Here is a 21,574-nt window from a genome sequence, read left to right on the forward strand (position 1 = left end):
AATAATCCTGACTCAGTAGCATAAACTAATAGAGTTGCCAAGAAACTCAATCAGTCATGTTGGCCAAGAACCTACCCACTGGCTTCTTTGAATAGAGATCAAATTGTTTTCCTCTGGCACCATATCGGTATTCTTAAAGCACAGGTGTGATCATGTCAATTCCACCATGCAATAAAGGTCAATGGATCACTATTACCTTTAGTATAAATACCAATCCTTCCTGGGCCTTTGAAGCACTCCTCAATTTGATTCCATTTTTTTTTTTACAGATTTAACTCCAAACAAATTGATTAAATCATAACATTCCTTTCATGTGCCCCATGCCATCAATGCTCTTCCTCCCTACATTTGCCTTTTTGAAATCCTAATTCTAATTAAGCACAGTTCAAGTGCCACCTTCTGCAAGAAGTCTTTCCTGATTCCTGCACCCCACTCTCTGCAATTACTTAGAACATAAATCTTCCTCATTAGAATTGTAAACTCCTTAGAAGCAATCACTATTTTTGTCTTTGTGTACAGAGAACCCAGCACTATGCCTAGTTCAGAGTGGGTTCTCCAGAAACTGAGCTGAGGCTCTAGAGCTATAGGAATATTATTTGGAGGATGTTATAATCAAGCCATGGATAATCCTAAATCTGTAGCATAAACTAATAGAACTGCCAACAAGCTCAATCAGTCAACTTGGTCAAGGATCCACCCATTGACTTTCTCCAATCAAAACCAAATCATTTAAACACTTGTTGAGTGATTGATGAATTAAGCTGAAGAATCTCGATCCCTGAAGCTTGCTTCCTCAAGTCCTCGAAGACATTTATTCTCTAAATTGCTCAGGGAGATGTAGTGTGCCCTTTCAAACCTCTATCTTTGAAAAGGTAAAGCCTTGTTGCTTTGTTGGCTCCCCCAGGTTTTCTGTTATGAACAATGTCTAATTGCAGGGTTCTTCTTGAAGAAAGTCACAATACCTACTCTATTTTAACAGCACATTCATTTAATGGCTCACAACTAATAATTGCACATCTGGCTTTCACAAAAGAATCTTTGCAATGTGTTCTGCCTGCCTTTTTTCTGACCAATGGTAAATGGATGGGAGTATCAAAGTCTCATAGAATGGCAAACCCAGAGCTGGACAGGACCTAGTCCAATTCATACCAACCAACCCTCCTACAATAAGCCCAAGCAGTTTTTGGTTTAAAAATGTATAGAATTCCAATCCACCATCTCCCAAGGCAACAAATTCCATCTATTTTATGGCTTGAGTTGTTGAGAAACTTCCCCTTCCATCAAGCCAAAATATGTTCCTCCATCCTTTTGCTCCTGATGTTTGACATCCAAGGCCAAACAGAAAAAGTCCAATTTCTCTTTCACATAATTAATCCCTAGATACATAAAGACTAATAAGTCTAAAGGATCAAGTCTTCAATTTCCAAGAAAGTGAAATGCCTGATATTAGTAGCTAGATATCACAGTGGACAGAGCTCCAAGCCTAGAATCAGGAAAACATGAATTCAAATCCAGTCTCAGATACTTACTAGCTGTGTGATCTTAAACAAGTCACTTAACCTCTGCTTCATTTTCTCACTTTTAAAAGAAAGACAATAAGATCTCCTACCTTCTAGGATTGTTGTAAGATGAATTGAAATGATATTTGTAAAGTGCTGACACATATAGATGCAAAGTAAATGCTAGTTATTATCAACACAAAGCCTGCCAAGATTTGGGGATTCAGACTTATTATCTACACTGTTAGCTATAGTTCTCACCTTTGGGTCACTGGAAGCTTGATAAATATGCTACCTATCCCTCTACCCAATTCACTGGGGAAAGAGAAATGAATAGCACAGGATAAAGCAGCAGTCTCTGGAGCTAAAAGACATTCTTTGGGCTGAGTACCAGAACATAAATGACTATTCTTTGGATCTGGCCATCTAATTAGTTCTGAATTCAACTAATGAATTATCTTTCCATCCTGTCCAGGAGAATAACAATGGAGATGGTCATATGGTTTGTTGTGATTGATATTTCCTTTTAATTTTTTAATAACAAATTTTGCCAACTGTCTATGACAAGTTCACAGGTCTATAGCCTCTGGACTCCATTTTCTTCCCCTTTTAAAACACTGAAATGCAGACTAGTTCCAATGATCTTCTGATGAAGAGAGCCATCTATATCCAGAGAGAGGACTGTAGGAATTAAGAGTGATTCACAACATAGCATTCTCACTTTTTGTTGTTGTTTGCTTGCATTTTATTTTCTTTCTTATTTTTTTCCTTTTTGATTTCATTTTTCTTGTGCAGCAAGATAATTGTATAAATATATGCATACGTTAGAGTCTTACCACGTTTAATATATATTGGATTACTTGCTATCTAGGAGAGGGGGTGGGGGGGAAAGGGGAAAATTGAAACATAAGGTTTTGCAAGGGTTAATGTTGAAAAATTATCCATGCCTATCATTTGAAAATTAAATTTTTTAATAAAAAAACACATTGAAATGATTGTCCTTCTCCGATTCTGTGCCAAACCTCTTCTATTCCCCAAAGAGGTTAAGTAATTTCTTTTTCTTTATTTTTATTTTATTTTTTGGCAAGGCAATGGGGTTAACATTGAGTGACTTGCTCAGAGTCACACAGCTAGTGAGTGTTTAGTGTCTGAAGTCAGATTTGAATTCATGTCTTCCTGACTCCAGGGTTTGTGCTCTATCCACTGCACCATCCAAGTTAAGTGATTTCTTTGCCCAAGATCATGAAAGTAACAAGTGGCAAAGTCACTTTTTCTGTGAACCCATATAGGCAAGTAGTTAAGTGATCTCTTACTATCCCTATATATATGCATATATATAATATATATCATATTATGTAAAATGGCAAATGAGGGGTATATAGTGTGTGTATATATATACACACACTATATATTCCTCAAAATGGCAAATGAGGCAAAATGTAGATATATACTATATACTCCTCAAAATGGCAGATGAGGCAAATAGTATATATATACTACATACCCCTCATTTGCCGTTTTGTTCTAACTTTTCTAGTCCAAAGACTAGAAAAACACAAGGAAAAACAAAATAAAATACAGAGTTCAGCACCTCTGCCTTCTCCCCATCATCCATCATCATCATCATCATCTTGTTGAACCTGAGCAGTGACTGTTCACTTAGGCTTTCTTTGTGCCTCCTTCCCCTGTTTTAATTTGAAAACAAAATGCCTTTGCCACTGGCCTGAGCTTTCCCATCCAGAACCTTAGCACTACACCCCAGGTCCCAGCTCAGTTTGATGCTCCTATTATTTCCCCTGAAGACATCTATAAAGTCACAGATCCTAGGCGACAGGAAATGTTAGGGGCAGGCCACCAGCGAGCCTCTTTTCACCAAGCCCTGATGCCCCTGAGGCAACAATTCCATTTCTACCGCTGAGTAATTTTGGGAAACCAGATGTACCTGATGATAAAGTGCAACTCAGCAGCAACAGGCTCCTGACAGAGGCAGAAAGGCTCCTTCTGTCACGGCCTGGGGGATGGAGAGAAGGCGGGGGTGCTGTGGGGCGGTTGTTTCTAACGGATCTGTCCAGCAAGAGAGCTCCACTCGCTGTGACTCCCGAGCAGCCAGTGGCGAGGTCTGCGTTGGGGACGACTCTCCAAGGGAGAAAGCCGGGTCCCCCTCTCCAAGCCTTTCCAGCCGCAGGGGCCGCCAGGAAGAAGCCAGACCTAACTCGGTCTGGGAGTTGGGGCTGCCAGGTGAGCCCTGGATGGTTGGGTGTAAAAATTCAAGCCCAGCCGGCGCCACGGTGACTCGGAGAGGTGGGAGGTGGGGCTGGACTCTCCCACCTCCACGTAGGGGCGGGTCCTCGGCTAAGGGCTTGCGGGACAGCGGGCAGGGCGGGCTCCAAAAGCTCACCCCGCCCTGGGCGGTTTCCAACCAGCGCTTGGCCAAAAAAATAAGCCAAGAAACTAGACGATCCCCCTCCCTTCACGCCGGTAGCCGGGAAGGAGCAGGGGACCGCCTGGCACGCAGCAGGAGTGCCGGGGGAAAGGGGATGCTTTAAGCCTGCCCTCAACACACAGAGGCACACAGAAGCAGTGGCGCGCGCGCACGCACGCATACACATACACACAGACTCAGACACAGAAACAGGCAGGCACATTCGGGCAGAGAGGGGCAGGGCAGCAGCCCCAAGCGCCTCGAAGTCGCCAGCATCTCCTTCCCCCACAACTCAGGCCAGGAATCCCCAAGCTCTTCCGAGCCCCGCGCCTAACGACCTCGCAGTTCCAGGATTCACTTCAGCACCAGCTCCAACTCTGGGGCTGCTCACTTTGCCTGCCCAGGAGTGTGCCCAGGGCCCCGAGGGCTCCGGGATCCATCACCTGTGCCCCCCCTCTGGGGAACTTGGGTGATCAGCAGGAAAAGTGCAGAGCAGGGAACCAGTCTAGGGAGTTGAGGGGCAAAGAAAGGGTGAGAGGAGGAGAGGGGAGGAGAGGGGTAGCCCCTCCGCGCTGGGTTCGCGAGGCCCCTCCTCCAGGCCCGCAGGCTGGGGGATTCCCGGCTTCCACGTTCCTTCCAGCTGTCCAGCTTCTAACCCAGAAAGGAGAGCTGCACCGCCTCCTTTCTTCCTTCCTTTCCCAAACCGGTTCCTGCATTCTGCCCCCCCCCCCGCCCCTTTCTCCCGCGCGCTCCCCCCAAGGTCTGCCAGGGCCCAGCCCGTTTCCCTACCCCAGGCAGCAGGGAACGAACGACACGTGTGTGTGTGTGTATGTGTGTGTGTGTGAGAGAGAGAGAGAGAGTCAGACAGAGACAGATACACACAGAGATAGAGACACAGAGAGCCAGGGACACAGAGAGAGGGGGGAGGGGAAGAGAGAGGAAGAGAGGGAGAGGGAGGGAAAGAAACAGAGAAATACAGAGAGACAAACACAGAGACACACACCATAGAGAGATATAGAGAGACAGAAACAGAGAGAAACGTGGGGGAGAGGGAGGGGAAGAGAGGGTAAAGGGAAGGAGGAAAAGAAACAGAGAGAGAGAGAGAGAGAGAGAGAGAGAGAGAGAGAGAGAGAGAGAGAGAGAGAGAGAGAGAGTCCAAGAGAGGCAGAGAGAGGGAGAGAAAGAGGGAGAGAGACAGAAAGTAGGGAGGGGGGGGCGAGGGGGAGAGCACCTAGCACGTGTCTAATTTTTGTCTGACTACGTGCTGGTCATCCCTTTGCCGGTTAGGGAGGGTGTGTGCACGTGTGTCTGTGTGTGTGAATGACTGTTTCTGTCTTGATCTCCCTGTCTCTCTATCTCTGCCTGTTTTTTTCTCTCTGTCTCTGTCTCTGTCTCTGTTTCTCTGAATCTGAATCTGTGTCTGTCTGTCTCTCTGTCTCTGTCTCTGTCTCTCTGTCTCTCTCTGTCTCTCTCTCTGTCTCTCTGTCTCTCTCTGTCTGTCTGTCTGTCTGTCTGTCTCTCTCTCTCACACACACACACACACACACACACAGACACACACACACGGCACGCCTCAGGCACGGGTGGATACCCCCTACGTGTATGTATGTATACAAAGATAGCGTATGCAGGTTGGCCACGGGTAAAGTCTCCCAAGCACCCACCTACGACATGCGTGCACACTTGCGTGCGTGCTTACACAGAGTATTGTTATCATTAACTAGTCACACAGAAGCGGGCCGAGGTTACTTGCACGTCCACACAGAAACAAGTGTTTCGTCTCCGCCCTCACCTCTCTCATCCTCCCCCCCTTTCCCCCCACCAGTTTTAACCCACACACAGACACACTCACACACACCCCACCATCACCACCAACCGGTCGGTCCTGCAAAGTTTCCCAAGAACGCGTCGGAGGCGAAAGGGCTCGGCGTACCTTGAATGTGCTGTTTGATGACATTCTCCAGGTGGTCCAGACGCTCGATGATCCTCAGCGTGTCCCCTTTGTCCTCGTCCAGCTTCTTGTCGGGCACCGGATCCTGCACCCGTACATAGACGCTGGCGATGTAGTTGGTGACCCAGCCCACGTAAAGCAGGCAGATGATGTTGGTCATACCGCTCAGGATCACGCAGGTGGACACCAAAGTTTTGGTCTTCCTGGTGCACACCATCCTGCGCTCCCTCCATAGAGAGGGGGAGCTCCCCGCGCTCCCCCAGGCCACTGGACTGCCCCCAATCTCCGCCGTCCCCACACCCACTCGAACTCTCCAAAGGACTCGGCGATCTGGAACCGGCGGGATGGCTGGATGCTGAGCTGCCAGACACTGAGGTCCGTGGCTTCGGAAAGCAAAGCCGCGGCTGCTCGCTCAGGGCCTCGGAGCCCCCGCGCGGGATCTTCGCCTCACAGCCCCAAGTTTGTTGCTCCCGTGTCTGCCGCCGACCAGGCGAATAGCTCTATCTACTAGATAGAAGCCCCTCAAACAAATGGGAGAAAGGAAGCCGAAGCACCTCCAGCAGCCGCTCAGCGGCGCCCAGCAGCCGGGCACCGCAGCGCGCAAGTGTGGCAAACTTTGCAGCTGCCCGGGCGCCTGGCCACACCGCTCCCCATCGCCCTGCGCCGGCTCTCTGAGCAGACCAGCCCGCTCTGAGAGAAGGAAGGAGGAGGCGGCGGCGGCGGCGGAGGCTGCAGCGGGCCGAGCCCGAGAGCAGGACTGCCCGGCCCCCTCCGAGCGACAAGCGCCGCCGCCAATCGCGCTCCGGCTCGGGAGAGGGGCTGGGGAAGTGCAGCCGCGGACCAACGGGGACCGTGCAGGGGGCGGAGTCCCGGCCAGCGCCCCACCTGCTCCGCTCCGTTCCCCAGCCCCCAGCCCAACTCCCCTCTGGCCAGAGCCCCGGGAGAGGAGGGGAGCCTTCTTCTCCCGCCCCAGAGCCCCGGGCTCCAGTCCCACAGTCGGGCCTCACGCCAGCCTGCGCCTCGGTAGCCACTGGATAAGAGGGCTTTCCTCCCCGCCCCCAAGCCCTGGCAGAGAAACCCCGAGGGCTGGGGGCTGGGGGTGGGGGTGGGGTGCAGATCCACCGGGTTCTCTTCTGTACTCCACCCCCAGCCGCTGGGGTCTCCCCCGGCTCTAGATCTCTGGCTCCAACCCCAGGGCTCTCTCTGATTCCTCCCATTCAGCCTGGCCTCTGGGATTCCCCGCTGCTGGCCAGCGCCCCAGCGCAGCCCGGACCTATCTGGGCGAGCTTCCTCCAGCAGAGATTTCCCCTGAATTGGTCCCCCTGGGCAGCTAAGCTGCAGAGCAATCTCTGTGGCTGTAGACCCCCTGGACCCATTCAGCCGCCCGCTCTGCAGCACCCGCCATTCCATTCCAGTCAGGAAACATTTATTGAGAGCCAGCAGCATGCACTGTGCAGAGCTAGGCGCTAGAGAAATTCGGGGTCCGAGAGGGCTGAGGGAGCGCACAGTCCCTGCCCTCAAAGAGCTTACAATTTGCTGCAGTCAGCCCCAGGGTCTGCCATCAGAAGCTGGCACTTAGGTGGGCATCTCACGCCTCCAGTCAGTTTCCCTAGAAAATAGCCTTGAAGGACCACAAAGCTGGCTTTACCACCCATCACTTCCATTTGTTACCTTCGTCCTCATCACCGCCCCCCCCCATACTACCCCACTTCCCAGAAGAGAAAACCAAGTCCGGGCAGGCTGGCCCGTGCTTTCGGCGGCACACAGAGAGCGCCAGGAAAGCTTGGGTTAGATTCCTTCAAAGACACCCCCTTAGTCCAAGCCTGTCTCCAGACTTAATCTGTCACTCACTGGAAAACTAGGCCAACCAGTGGATAGAGGGACTACGGGAGGATGGCCACATTTACTGTGGACCGGAGGGGCGGGGGTGGGGCACGTGCCCCGGCTCCGGTAAGCACACTTATTTTGTTTGTTATTGGTGCGGTTATTATTATTCAGCGCTCTGAGAGCGCCCACACAGTACCAGCTGCTTTTAATAAAAGACTTTCTTTCCCCCCTTCAGTACCAGATTTCCCTCCTCTTCACCTCACCCCCACACCACCTGAGGGGACATTTTCCCTGGGAAAACTTAAGGAAAGGAACAGCAAGGGGAGGAGGGGGCGACATCAGCGCCACAGCCCTGCAATGCCACAGATGACGGCCACTCTGTGATACTCACCCAAAGGATGGCAATTGTTGCTAAAGTCTGAGAGCTGGATACGGGGAGCTAGCTAATTCCCTCCTCCTGACCTAGCCAGCCTTGAGCACATTATCAATGTCTGCTCTCCTAAATAATATCTCAAAGGATAAAGCAAAAATAAGATAATATGAAAATAGCATGGTTCTGTAAGCTACCAAGAGACTTCAGCCCACATGCTGGACAAGTGTGTGTGTGTGTGTGTGTGTGTGTGTGTGTGTGTGTGTGTGTGTGTGTGTGAGAGAGAGAGAGAGAGAGAGAGAGAGAGAGAGAGAGAGAGAGAGAGAGAGAGAGAGAGAGAGAGAATTAAAATAGGTTCAAATCAGAGAAATTTGAAATTTGCTGCCTCCATGAGGGAGAAAACTATCACCTTCATTTTTTCTCCTTCAAAGCTGGGATTCAGCTCATGGGAAAGTCAGACTTCCTAGCTGGATGAGCTTTTGATTTTTTTTTAAATGCTTTATTATATTTCCATTTATTTTGTAAAGGATTTCCAAATACATTTTAATCTGATTTAGGCCATAATTAGCCTATGGGCTGCCTGTTTATTTCCTCAGGTAATGAAGCCTTGATCATACTCCAGAAATATACTGACTGGTCTCATGGGCCTGGATCAGTTGTTTACCCCATATAACTCTCCTAAGGCTATAAGTTACTGAGCTGGTTTAGTGTGCATTGGTAAAATGAATTTCCTCACCAAGAGCTCCTCCATACTAGACCAGTCCTTCTCTTTTAATAATAATTACTATTATTGACATTCTCCTGTATATGATGGGGAGTACCAGAAATAGCAAACCAGATCAACCTGATATTTTAAATAGCTGCTTCCCTTTAAAATTCCACATCCTCAAATACAATTCTTCCTTTAAGAAAAGCAGAATGGCCCAGTAACCTGAGATGTTGTATAGCTGGTAACCAAGAGGTTATTACAATGCTGACCTTCTATTGTGTGACCCTATAGAAACAATCCTTCATTTTCTGTGAACTAAGCTAGAGCTCTCAAATGGGAATGACCATCACACCAAAGTCATACTTCTCCCTCCTGGATAACTATTAAAATAATTACAACATATTACATATGAAAAAAAAACCCACAATCAGAAGAATCATTGAAGTATACATCTCTCATCATGAAAGGAACCATCTAGAGATACAGACCCAAAGGTCTTTTAAATTTATTTATTTTATTTTAATTTATGGAATAAAGCAAGCATTTCCATAAGATAGTAAAATTTTTAAAAAATGATTGTATGTGAAACTACAAATCTATTATATGCAACTTGCTATTCCTTTTAAATATGGAAAAAATTAACATGCAAATTTCTTTTTTCTTTTTTTTTCCTCTTCCCACCATAGAGATGACTATCATTACACACAAATATTTGTGTGTATATGTGTGTGTATACACAAAATCATTCTATATATAGTTCTTTTTATCAGTTCTTTCTCTAGATGCAGATAGTATCTTCATATGTTCTTTGAAGTTACTTATAATACTCAAAATAACTTATTTTCTCAAAGTTGTTATTAAAACAATATTGCTAATACTATATACAATATTTAGTGATGTCACGCCATAACTAGACAATTAGGTTAAATGGTCATTTTTATTATCTTGACCCTGCCTATCCATGAACAATTAATATTTCTCCAATTGTTTAAATCTGATTTTATATGAATAAAAAGGTTTTTTAAAAATAATTTCATTTATATAGTTCCAGGAATAGTTTTGGCAGGGTATTTTATACTGCCCAAAGTTATTTTAAATAAGGTATTTTCTATCTTATCCTGTGGGATTTTGCTTGTGATACATAGGGATTCTGATGACTTATCTAGATTTATTTTTTATACTGATACTGTGCTAAAATTATTGTTTCAACTAACTTTTTAGTTGTTTTTTTTTTTTTAGATTTTTCAAGGATATCATCATATCATCTGTAAAAAAGACAGTTTTATTACACTATTCTCTATTCTGATTCCTTCTAGAAGAATATGTGAATTAGGATTTGGGAGCTTGAAGGGAGAGGACAAGGGAGGGACTCTTAGATGGGTAGCATAAGGAATAGGAGAATAAAAGGAGAAGATAAAGTAACAGGGATAGGGTAAAAAGATGGGCTGAGACAGACAATGGTAAAAGATGGGAAAAAATTCACAAATAGTAGCTATAACTTTGAATGTAAAAGGGATGAACTCACCTATAACATCAAAATGGATAGTAAAATGGCTTAAGAATCCAACAAAATGTTCTCTACCAAAACAAACAAACAAACAAACAAACACATTTAAGGATGAGGGATACACACAGAGTTAAAATGGAGGTTGGAGCAGAATTTATTATGCTTCAGCTGATGCAAAAAAAGGCATAAGTAGCAAGTATGATCTCAAAGATATAGCTAAAATAGATTTAGTTAAAAGAGATAAAGTAACTACTCTGTTTTTAAAATTACCATAGACCATGAAGCAATATCAATAATGAACTTATATGCATCAAATACTACAGCATCTAAAATTTTAAAATAAAAATTAAATGAATTATAGATGAAGATGGTAGGGGGGAATTAATCTTGCCCTTTAGAAATACATAAATCTAACCAAAAGAATAAATAAGAAATCAAGGAAGTGAAAAAACTATAAACTAGATATAATAGATATCTGGAGAGAATTGAATAGAATTAGAAAGGAATACACCTTTTTCTCAGTATTTCATGGTACTTTTACAAATACTAATCCATAAAATGTTATAGTTTAAACTAGAAAAAACAGAAATATTAAAAGTTGCCTTTTCATGTCACAATGAAATAAAATTATATTTAATAAGGGAACATGGAAACAGGTTAAAAAATAATTAGAAATTAGACCACCTAGTCTTAAAAATTGAGTGAATTAAAAAACAAATCATAGAATCAATAATATCATAAAAGAGAATGACAATAATGAGACATATCAAAATCTATGAGATGCAACAAAAGCCATGATCAGAAAAAACTTCATATTTCTAAATCTTACATCAATAAAATAAAGAACAGTGGGTATGCAATTTAAAAACAAGAAAAAAACAACAAAAATTTTCCAGATTAACACTAAAATGGAAATCCTAAAATTTAATTAATTTATATATACATACACAACAAGGACTTGATTTCTTAAAAAAAAAAAAAACTAACAAACTAGACAAACCATTGATTAATTTGATTCAAAGAGAGAAGAAAACCAAATCCCTAATATCAAAAAATAAAAAGGGTGCATATACCACTAGTAAAGATAAAATCAAAGCAAATACATACCAATAAATCTTAACAATTTAAATGAAATTGAAGAACATTTTAAATATATAAATTTCCTAGATTAACAAAAGAGGAAATAGAATATATTAATATATTTATTTTAGAAAAAGAAATTGAATAGACTAGAAATGAGTTACCTAAGAAAAATGCACAAGGGCTAGATGGATTTACAAATGGACTCTTATCAAATATTTAAAGATCAACTAACTCCAATATTAAATAAATTATTTTGAATAGGTAAAGAAGGGATCGTCAAACTCATTTCATGAAACAAATATGATACTCTTCCTAAACCAGGAAGAATAAAATCATAGGAAGAAAATTACAAGTCAATTTAATTAATGAATATTGATGCAAAAATCCTAAGTAAAATAATAAAAAGATTACAATAATATATTACAAAGATTATAAATAATGACCAAGTGGGATTTATATCAGAAATACAGGGATGGTTTAAAAATAAGGAAAACTACTAACATAATTGAAGTATATCAATCATAAAAGTTAGAAAAGTCATATGATAATATCAATAGATGCAGAAAAAGCTTGTGATAATGTGCAACACTCATTACTATTTTAAAAAAAACACTTGAAAGTCCAAGTATGTATTTTTAATAATATTTTATACAAAATGAGAAAAAAAAAATCATTGCTCTATACACAGCAGACCATGGAAGAGATTTCAATAAAAAACAATAAACTTTCATTTCAAGGAAATCTATATAATAAATACTACATTTTGTTTTCAAAGCTGCCCAGCTTTTCTTTTCTTCCTTGCTGGCTTTTTTGTGTGTTCTCTACTGTGCACTTTTAACTTTTTTACCCCTTTCTTATCCAAAGAGCTCCCCAAAGGGTCTACAATCAAGCACGGGTTTTATTTATATTATATGTATGTGTGTGTGTGTGTGTGTGTGTGTGTGTGTGTGTATACACTTAGATATCTAGATATCTATAAACATTTATATATATATATACACATACATACATACACACATATGATGGTTGATTGTTGTCCTTCGTTTTCAAAGAGGAACAAAATGACAAACACACAAAGACATATATGTCTTATTTTTACCTGTCATCTGTTTCTCTGAAGATGGATAGCATCTTCCTTCATAGGTCCAAATCTAAATCAACCAGCTCATCATTCCCTATACCATAACATATCCCATCACATTAGAGATTGTCTAACAAAGTTTTCCCCCAATTTTCTGTACTTTCCTTCTATTCATGACTACAAAGATTTTATTTATACAAGAAAATTTTAATTGAAAATACCATTTTCACACTTCAACAATGCTTTTCCTTAAAATGTAGTATAGGGGGACTTACGGCCAAGATGGCGGAGAAGAGGAACACAGCTGTGTAAGCTCGCGTTTTCTCTCACTATCTATTTCATTACAAGCCTCTGAATTAATGCTTGACTGAAAAAAAAAACCCACAAATAGTTACCAAGAGAAGCCATCCTTGAGATTCGCCAGGAAAGGTCTGTTTTTGCTCGAGGGCGGGGATGGTTTTAGATCGGGCGCAGGCTGAGGGCAGCGGCAGTGAGAGCATGGGAGCAGACTGGAGAGGGGGTGGGGTATGATTGCAGCCATCTCTGTGGGGAGAGCTTTGCCACAGGATTGGATACTTTGCCCTGGCAGCAAGCCAGCAGCCCAGCAGAGAAGCTAAAAACACTGGGGGTGAAGAATACAACCCCAAACAGCTGGAGTCTCTCGGGACCTGGCCACCCCTCCCCCACAGTGTCTCAGCACACTCTCGGAGTCTCAGAGCGCAGGTGCAGCACAGTCCTGCTAGTGCCTTGCTGCTGCCCCCCACAGTCTGTAGAGGAAGCTCCGTAACACCACCCAGCCCCTCCCCCAAAGAAAGCAGACTCCAATTAGGGTTTTTTTTTTCTTTTTTTTCTTTGCTAGTTTGTCTTTGATTCTTTGACAAAATGAGCAAAAAATTGAAGAGGACTTTAACCCTTGACAGCTTCTATACAGATAGAGAGCAGACTCTAAATCCTGAGGAGACTAAAAACAGATTGTCTCCAGGTGAATCCCCAAAGGAGGAGATCATCTGTTCCTCAGCACAGATGAATCTCATGGAGGAAATTAAAAAGGCTCTCACAAGAGAGCTAGAAGAAAAATGGGAAAAGGAGAGGGAGGCTTGGCAAGAGAGGCTGGAGAAGTCATCCCACTCATTTAAAGAGAGAGTGGATAAAGAAATAAAATCCTTGAAAAATAGGATTAGTGAACTGGAAACAGAAAATAGCTCTCTGAAAAACAAAATTGGCAAAATGGAAAAAAAATCCACAGAACAAAAGAACTCAATTGGACAATTAGAAAAAGATTTTTTAAAAGTGAGTGAAGAAAATACTTCATTGAAAATCAGAATTGAACAATTGGAATTGAATGACTCAAGGAGACAAGAAGAATCAGTCAAGCAAAACCAAAAAAACAAACAATGGAAAAGAATGTGAAATACCTTCTTGGGAAAACAACAGACCTGGAAAACAGATCCAGGAGAGACAATCTGAGAATCATTGGACTCCCAGAAAAGCATGATGAAAAAAAGAGCCTGGACACTATTTTTCAGGAAATTATCAAAGAGAACTGCCCAGAAGTCATAGAAACAGAGGGTAAAATAGACATTGAAAGAATTCATCGATCACCCACTGAAAGGGATCCTAAAATCAAAACACCAAGGAATATAGTGGCCAAATGCCAGAACCCTCAGATGAAGGAAAAAATATTGCAAGCGGCTAGAAAAACCCAATTCAAGTATCAAGGAGCCACAATAAGGATCACCCAGGATCAAGCAGCATCCACACTAAAGGATTGAAGGGCCTGGAATATGATATTCCGAAAGGCTAAGGAACTTGGTATGCAACCAAAAATAACTTACCCAGCTAGAATGAGCATCTTTTTCCAGGGAAGAAGACAGACATTCAACAAAGTAAGCGAATTTCACCTATTTTTGATGAAAAAGCCAGAACTTAACAAAAAGTTTGCTGTACAAATATAGAACTCAAGAGAAATCTAAAAAGGTAAAGATTAATCTTGGGAACTATATTTCGGCTATAAAGATGTATAAAGAATACATGTATACCTTGTTCTAGAGACTAGATGTGGAAAGGACATTGTACCAGAAAAGGGGTAAAGTGGAGGTACTACATCTCATGAAGAGGCATAGGAAACCTATTATATCTGAGAGAAAGAATGGAGGGGGATGAATATAGTGGGTATCTTACTGCCTTCAGAATTGGCTTTAAGAGAAAAATTTTAGACATATTCTATCTAGGGTGAAACTTCTCCCACCTCATTGAAAAGTGAGAAGGGAAAAGTGAAAAAGGAAGGAATAAGCTAAGTGGAAGGAAATACGGAAACTGGGAGGGAAAGGGGTAAGATAGGGGGAGGAACTCTAAGGCTTAATACTGGGAAGGGGGGGAAGGGGGAAAGAAGGGAGAAAAGCATAAACCAGGGTTAACAAGATGGCAAGTAAAACAGAATTGGTCATTTTAACCATAAATGTGAACGGGGTAAACTCCCCCATAAAGAGGAAGCGGTTAGCAGAATGGATTAAAAGCCAGAATCCTACAATATGTTGTTTACAGGAAACACACCTGAAGCAGGGAGATACATGCAGGTTAAAGGTAAAAGGTTGGAGCAAAATCTACTATGCTTCAGGTGAAGTCAAAAAAGCAGGGGTAGCCATCCTGATCTCAAATCAAGCTAAAGCAAAAAATGATCTAATTAAAAGAGATAAGGAAGGGCACTATATCTTGCTAAAGGGTAGTATGGATAATGAAGCACTATCTATATTAAACATATATGCACCAAGTGGTGTAGCATCTAAATTCTTAAAAGAGAAATTAAGAGAGCTGCGAGAAGAAATAGACAGCAAAACTGTAATAGCGGGAGATCTCAACCTTGCACTCTCAGAATTAGATAAATCAAACCACAAAATAAATAAGAAAGAAATCAAAGAGGTAAATAGAATACTAGAAAAGTTAGATATGATAGATCTCTGGAGAAAATGTAATGGGGACAGAAAGGAGTACACTTTCTTTTCAGCAGTTCATGGAACCTATACAAAAATTGACCATATATTAGGACATTAAAAACCTCAAATTCAAATGCAGTAAGGCAGAAATAGTAAATGCATCCTTTTCAGACCACAATGCAATGAAAATTACATTCAACAAAAAGCCAGGGGAAAGTAGACGAAAAAATAATTGGAAAATAAATAATCTCATACTAAAGAATGATTGGGTGAAACAGCAAATCATAGACATAATTAATAACTTCACCCAAGAAAATGATAATAATGAGACATCATACCAAAATGTATGGGATGCAGCCAAAGCGGTAATAAGGGGAAATTTCATATCTCTAGAGGCCTATTTGTATAAAATAGAGAAAGAAAAGGTCAATGAATTGGGCTTGCAACTAAAAATGCTAGAAAAGGAACAAATTAAAAATCCCCAGTCAAACACTAAACTTGAAATTCTAAAAATAAAAGGAGAGATCAATAAAATTGAAAGTAAAAAAACTATTGAATTAATTAATAAAACTAAGAGTTGGTTCTATGAAAAAACCAACAAAATAGACAAACCCTTAGTAAATCTGATTAAAAAAAGGAAAGAGGAAAATCAAATTGTTAGTCTTGAAAATGAAAAGGGAGAACTTGCCACTAATGAAGAGGAAATTAGAGCAATAATTAGGAGTTACTTTGCCCAACTTTATACCAATAAATTTGACAACTTAAATGAAATAAAAGAATAACTCCAAAAATATAGCTTGCCCAAACTAACAGAGGAAGAGGTAAATATCCTAAACAGTCCCATCTCAGAAAAAGAAATAAAACAAACTATCAATCAACTCCCTAAGAAAAAATCCTCAGGACCAGATGGATTTACATGTGAATTCTATCAAACATTTAAAGAACAATTAACTCCAATGCTAAATAAACTATTTGAAAAAATAGGGATTGAAGGAGTCCTACCAAACTCCTTTTATGACACAGACATGGTACTGATACCTAAACCAGGTAGGCTGAAAACAGAGAAAGAAAATTATAGACCAATCTCCCTAATGAATATTGATGCTAAAATCTTAAATAAAATATTAGCAAAAAGATTACAGAAAATCATCCCCAGGATAATACACTATGACCAAGTAGGATTTATACCAGGAATGCAAGGCTGGTTCAATATTAGGAAAACTATTAGCATAATTGACTATATCAATAACCAAACAAACAAAAACCATATGATCATCTCAATAGATGCAGAAAAAGCATTTGATAAAATCCAACATCCATTCCTAATAAAAACACTTGAGAGCATAGGAATACATGGACTTTTCCTTAAAATAGTCAGGAGCATATATTTAAAACCATCAGTAAGCATCATATGCAATGGGGAAAAACTGGAACCTTTTCCAGTAAGATCTGGAGTGAAGCAAAGTTGCCCACTATCACCATTATTATTTAATATAGTATTAGAAACACTACCCTCTGCAATAAGAGTCGAGAAAGATATCAAAGGAATTAGAGTAGGCAATGAGGAAACCAAACTATCACTCTTTGCAGATGATATGATGGTATACCTAGAGAACCCCAGAGATTCTACTAAAAATAATTCATAATTTCAGCAAAGTAGCTGGATATAAAATAAATCCCCATAAATCCTCAGCATTTTTATACATCACCAACAAAACCCAACAGCAAGAGATACAAAGAGAAATTCCATTCAGAATAACTGTTGATACCATAAAATATTTGGGAATCTATCTACCAAAGGAAAGTCAGGAATTATATGAGCAAAATTACAAAAAAGTCTCCACACAAATAAAGTCAGACTTAAATAATTGGAAAAATATTAAGTGCTCTTGGATAGGCCGAGCAAATATAATAAAGATGACAATACTCCCTAAACTAACCTATTTATTTAGTGCTATACCAATCAGACTTCCAAGAAAATATTTTAATGATCTAGAAAAAATAACAACAAAATTCATATGGAACAATAAAAAGTCGAGAATCTCAAGGGAATTAATGAAAAAAATCAAATGAAGGTGGTCTAGCTGTACCTGATCTAAAATTATATTATAAAGCAGCAGTCACCAAAACCATTTGGTATTGGCTAAGAAATAGATTAGTGGATCAGTGGAAAAGGTTAGGTTCACAAGACAGAATAGTCAACTATAGCAATCTAGTGTTTGACAAACCCAAAGATCCTAACTTTTGGGATAAGAATTCATTATTTGATAAAAACTGCTGGGATAACTGGAAATTAGTATGGCAGAAATTAGGCATGGACCCACACTTAACACCATATACCAAGATAAGATCGAAATGGGTCCATGACCTAGGCATAAAGAACGAGATTATAAATAAATTAGAGGAACATAGGATAGTTTATCTCTCAGACTTGTGGAGGAGAAAGAAATTTGTGACCAAAGATGAACTAGAGACCATTACTGATCACAAAATAGAAAATTTTGATTACATCAAATTAAAAAGCCTTTGTACAAACAAAACTAATGCAAACAAGATTAGAAGGGAAGCAACAAACTGGGAAAACATCTTCATAGTTAAAGGTTCTGATAAAGGCCTCATTTCCAAAATATATAGAGAACTGACTCAAATTTATAAGAAATCAAGCCATTCTCCAATTGATAAATGGTCAAAGGATATGAACAGACAATTTTCAGATGATGAAATTGAAACTATTACCACTCATATGAAAGAGTGTTCCAAATCATTATTGATCAGAGAAATGCAAATTAAGACAACTCTGAGATACCACTACACACCTGTCAGATTGGCTAAGATGACAGGAAAAAATAATGATGAATGTTGGAGGGGATGCGGGAAAACTGGGACACTGATGCATTGTTGGTGGAGTTGTGAACGAATCCAGCCATTCTGGAGAGCAATCTGGAATTATGCCCAAAAAGTTATCAAATTGTGCATACCCTTTGATCCAGCAGTGCTTCTATTGAGCTTATATCCCAAAGAGATACTAAAGAAGGGAAAGGAACCTGTATGTGCCAAAATGTTTGTGGCAGCCCTGTTTGTAGTGGCTAGAAACTGGAAATTGAATGGATGCCCATCAATTGGAGAATGGCTGGGTAAATTGTGGTATATGAATGTTATGAAATATTATTGTTCTGTAAGAAATGACCAGCAGGATGAATACAGAGAGGCTTGGAGAGACTTACATGAACTTATGCTAAGTGAAATGAGCAGAACCAGGAGATCATTATACACTTTGACAACAATATTGTATGAGGATGTATTCTGGTGGAAGTGGATTTCTTTGACAAAGAGACCTAACGGAGTTTCAATTGATAAATGACGGACAGAAGCAGCTACACCCAAAGAAAGAACACTGGGAAACGAATGTGAACTATCTGCATTTTTGTTTTTCTTTCCAGGTTATTTTTACCTTCTGAATCCAATTCTCCCTGTGCAACAAGAGAACTGTTCAGTTCTGCAAACATATATTGTATCTAGGATATACTGCAACATATCTAACATATATAGGACTGCTTGCCATCTAGGAGAAAGGGTGGAGGGAGGGAGGGGAAAAATCGGAACAGAAACGAGTGCAAGAGATAATGTTGTAAAAAATTACCCTGGCATGGATTCTGTCAATATAAAGTTATTATTAAATAAAATAAAATAAAATATTAATAAAAAAGTAAGAAGTTGCCCAAGTAAAAATAAAGGTTAAAAATGTTAGAACACATGCAATTTTAATTTTCAATTTTATAATCTTATTTTTAAACAAACAAACAAAAAAAAGTAGTATAATGGCTATACTTGCTTATATCTTTTTTCCTGGTTTCTTTGAAGCTCCTAACTTTTTGCTCTTCCAAAAGAATTTTATTATTATTTTTTCTAACTCAGTAAAATAATTTTTAGTAATTTAATTGGTATGACATTACATAGATTAGTCAGATAAAGTTATCATTTTTAAAATTTTATTGGCTTTACATATTCTTGAACAATAAGTATTACTTTACTTATTTAGATTTGAGTTCATTTGTATAAAAAGTGTTTTATGTTTATGTTCATATAGTTCCTGTGTCTATTTTGGCAGTATGTATATGCTCAGATATTTTATTCTGTATTTTATTTAGGTCTAAAACTAAATTAAATATATTGCTGACAGTGTAGTTTCTTTATTTTCCACTTTAGATAAAATCTATTTTAACTTTAACTTTGTCTGAGATCATGATTATTATTCCTGATTTTTTACATAATAAATTCTATGTCTGTCCTTTATTTTATGCTTGTATCTATCTTTCATTTTCATAGCATTTCCTGAAAGCAACATATTGTTGAATTCAAATTTTTAATCTGGAATTCATCTTCATTATCCATGGGTAAATTCACTCCATTCACCTTCTAAGCTACAATTATTTGTATGTTTTCTCCTTTCTATCTTTGCTCACTAGCCTTGTCTTCTTATTTATCTTCTCAGTTCTATCCTTTACTTCTACCTTACCCTTCTATTCCTTATCTTACCCAGCCTTCTAAAAAGTCCCTCTCTTATCCTCTCCTCCTATCCTATCCCCTTGCCTTATTTCTTTCTGAATTTAACTTTTATATTGATATATGTTTACACACACACACACACACACACACACACACACACACACATATATATATATATATATAGTGACAGCCAGACACACATTAATATTTCACAATTCCATTTCTAATGAAAGTAAACACTACTGGTCCTCCTCCCCCATTAACTTTGGTATCAATTTTTTTTCTTTTAGGCCTCATTTTATGGTATAATTACTTCTTTTTAATCTTTCCCTACACAGTTTTTGTTTTAGAATCACTCCATCATACTCAACTCAGCCTTTCTTTCAAGCTATCCAAATAATGATAACAATCCTAAAAGTACTGCTAATATTTTCATATATACGAAGTAAACAATTTGACCTTATTTAATTCCTTGAAATTGGTCTTTAATTCTTACCTTATATTTATCCTGATGTACAGCGAATTTTCCTTTGTATTCTTCAGATTTTGCCACAAAATCCTGAAGGTCTTTGTTAAATGTCTTTTTTTAGTTAGGATTATACTGAACTTTGCTGGGTAAGTTGCCCTTGGTTGTAACTCTAGTTTTTTGGCTCTATGAATATTGTATTCTATGATCTATAATTCTTCAATGCAGGTCCTGCTAAGTCTCATATAATTCTTACCATAGTTCCATGAAATTTAATTTTTCCCTTGTTGCTTCCAATATTTTTCTCCTTAACCTGAGGGCATTGAAATTTGGCTATGAACTTGGAACTATACTCTTAGGGCTATAAAATTATGATTACCCTTTGATCCAGTGGTGTCTGGTTTTGTATCCTAAAAAGATAATAAAAGAGGGAAAAGGACCCATATGTGCAAAAATGTTTGTAACAATTCTTTTTGTGGTGGCATGGAATTGGACATTGAGGAGATGCCCATCAGTTGGGGAATGACTAAATAAGTTATGGCATATGAATATAATGGAATATTAGTATTCTATAAAAAATAATGAGCAGACTGATATCAGAAAAGCCTGAAAACATGAGCTGATGCTGAGTGAAAAGAGCAGAACTAGGAGAACACAGTGCACAGTAACAGCAAAATTATGTGATGATTAGTTATGATAGACTTAACTCTTCTCAGTAATGCAGTAATCCAGTAAGCCAAGACAATTTGTTAGATTTGAGATAGAAAATGATATCCACATTTAGAGAGAGAACTATGGAGACATATATGGATTGAAGCATTCTGTTTTCACCTTTTTTGGGAGGGTGTTTGTTTTCATTTTACCTATGGTTTTTCCTTTTATTCTGATTTTTTTTCAAGAATAATATGAAAATGTATTTGAAATTGTTACACACATATAACCTATACTAGATTGCTTGCCATCTTGGAGATGAAGGAGGTCAGAAAGGGAACAAGAAAAAAAATTATAATTCAAAATCTTACAAAAATGAATGTTGAAAAATCTTTATATATAATTGGAAAAACAAAATACTATTGGAATAAAAAAATGGCTATGATATTCCTGTAAGTTTTCCTTCTGAGATCTTTTTCAAATGGCGATTGGTGGGGGGAGGTTCTATTTCTGCTTTGTCTTTTTGCTCTAGAACTTCAGAGCAATTTTTCTTTATAATTTCTTGTAAT

The 21,574-nt window shown here is 39.6% G+C and overlaps 1 protein-coding gene across 1 annotated transcript in view; it reads right to left on the bottom strand.

Moving 5' to 3' along the window:
- GALNT18 (polypeptide N-acetylgalactosaminyltransferase 18) overlaps positions 1-6,538 on the bottom strand; it is a 449,516-nt gene extending 442,978 nt beyond the window's left edge. The window contains exon 1 of the mRNA XM_051966111.1: positions 5,855-6,538. Coding sequence (XP_051822071.1) covers positions 5,855-6,089 — 235 coding nt within the window. The 5' untranslated portion in view covers positions 6,090-6,538. The remainder of the gene's footprint in view (positions 1-5,854) is intronic.
- Between the last annotated feature and the right edge of the window lie 15,036 nt (positions 6,539-21,574).

This window comes from Antechinus flavipes, chromosome 6, assembly GCF_016432865.1.
Source record: "Antechinus flavipes isolate AdamAnt ecotype Samford, QLD, Australia chromosome 6, AdamAnt_v2, whole genome shotgun sequence".
NCBI lineage: Eukaryota > Metazoa > Chordata > Mammalia > Dasyuromorphia > Dasyuridae > Antechinus > Antechinus flavipes.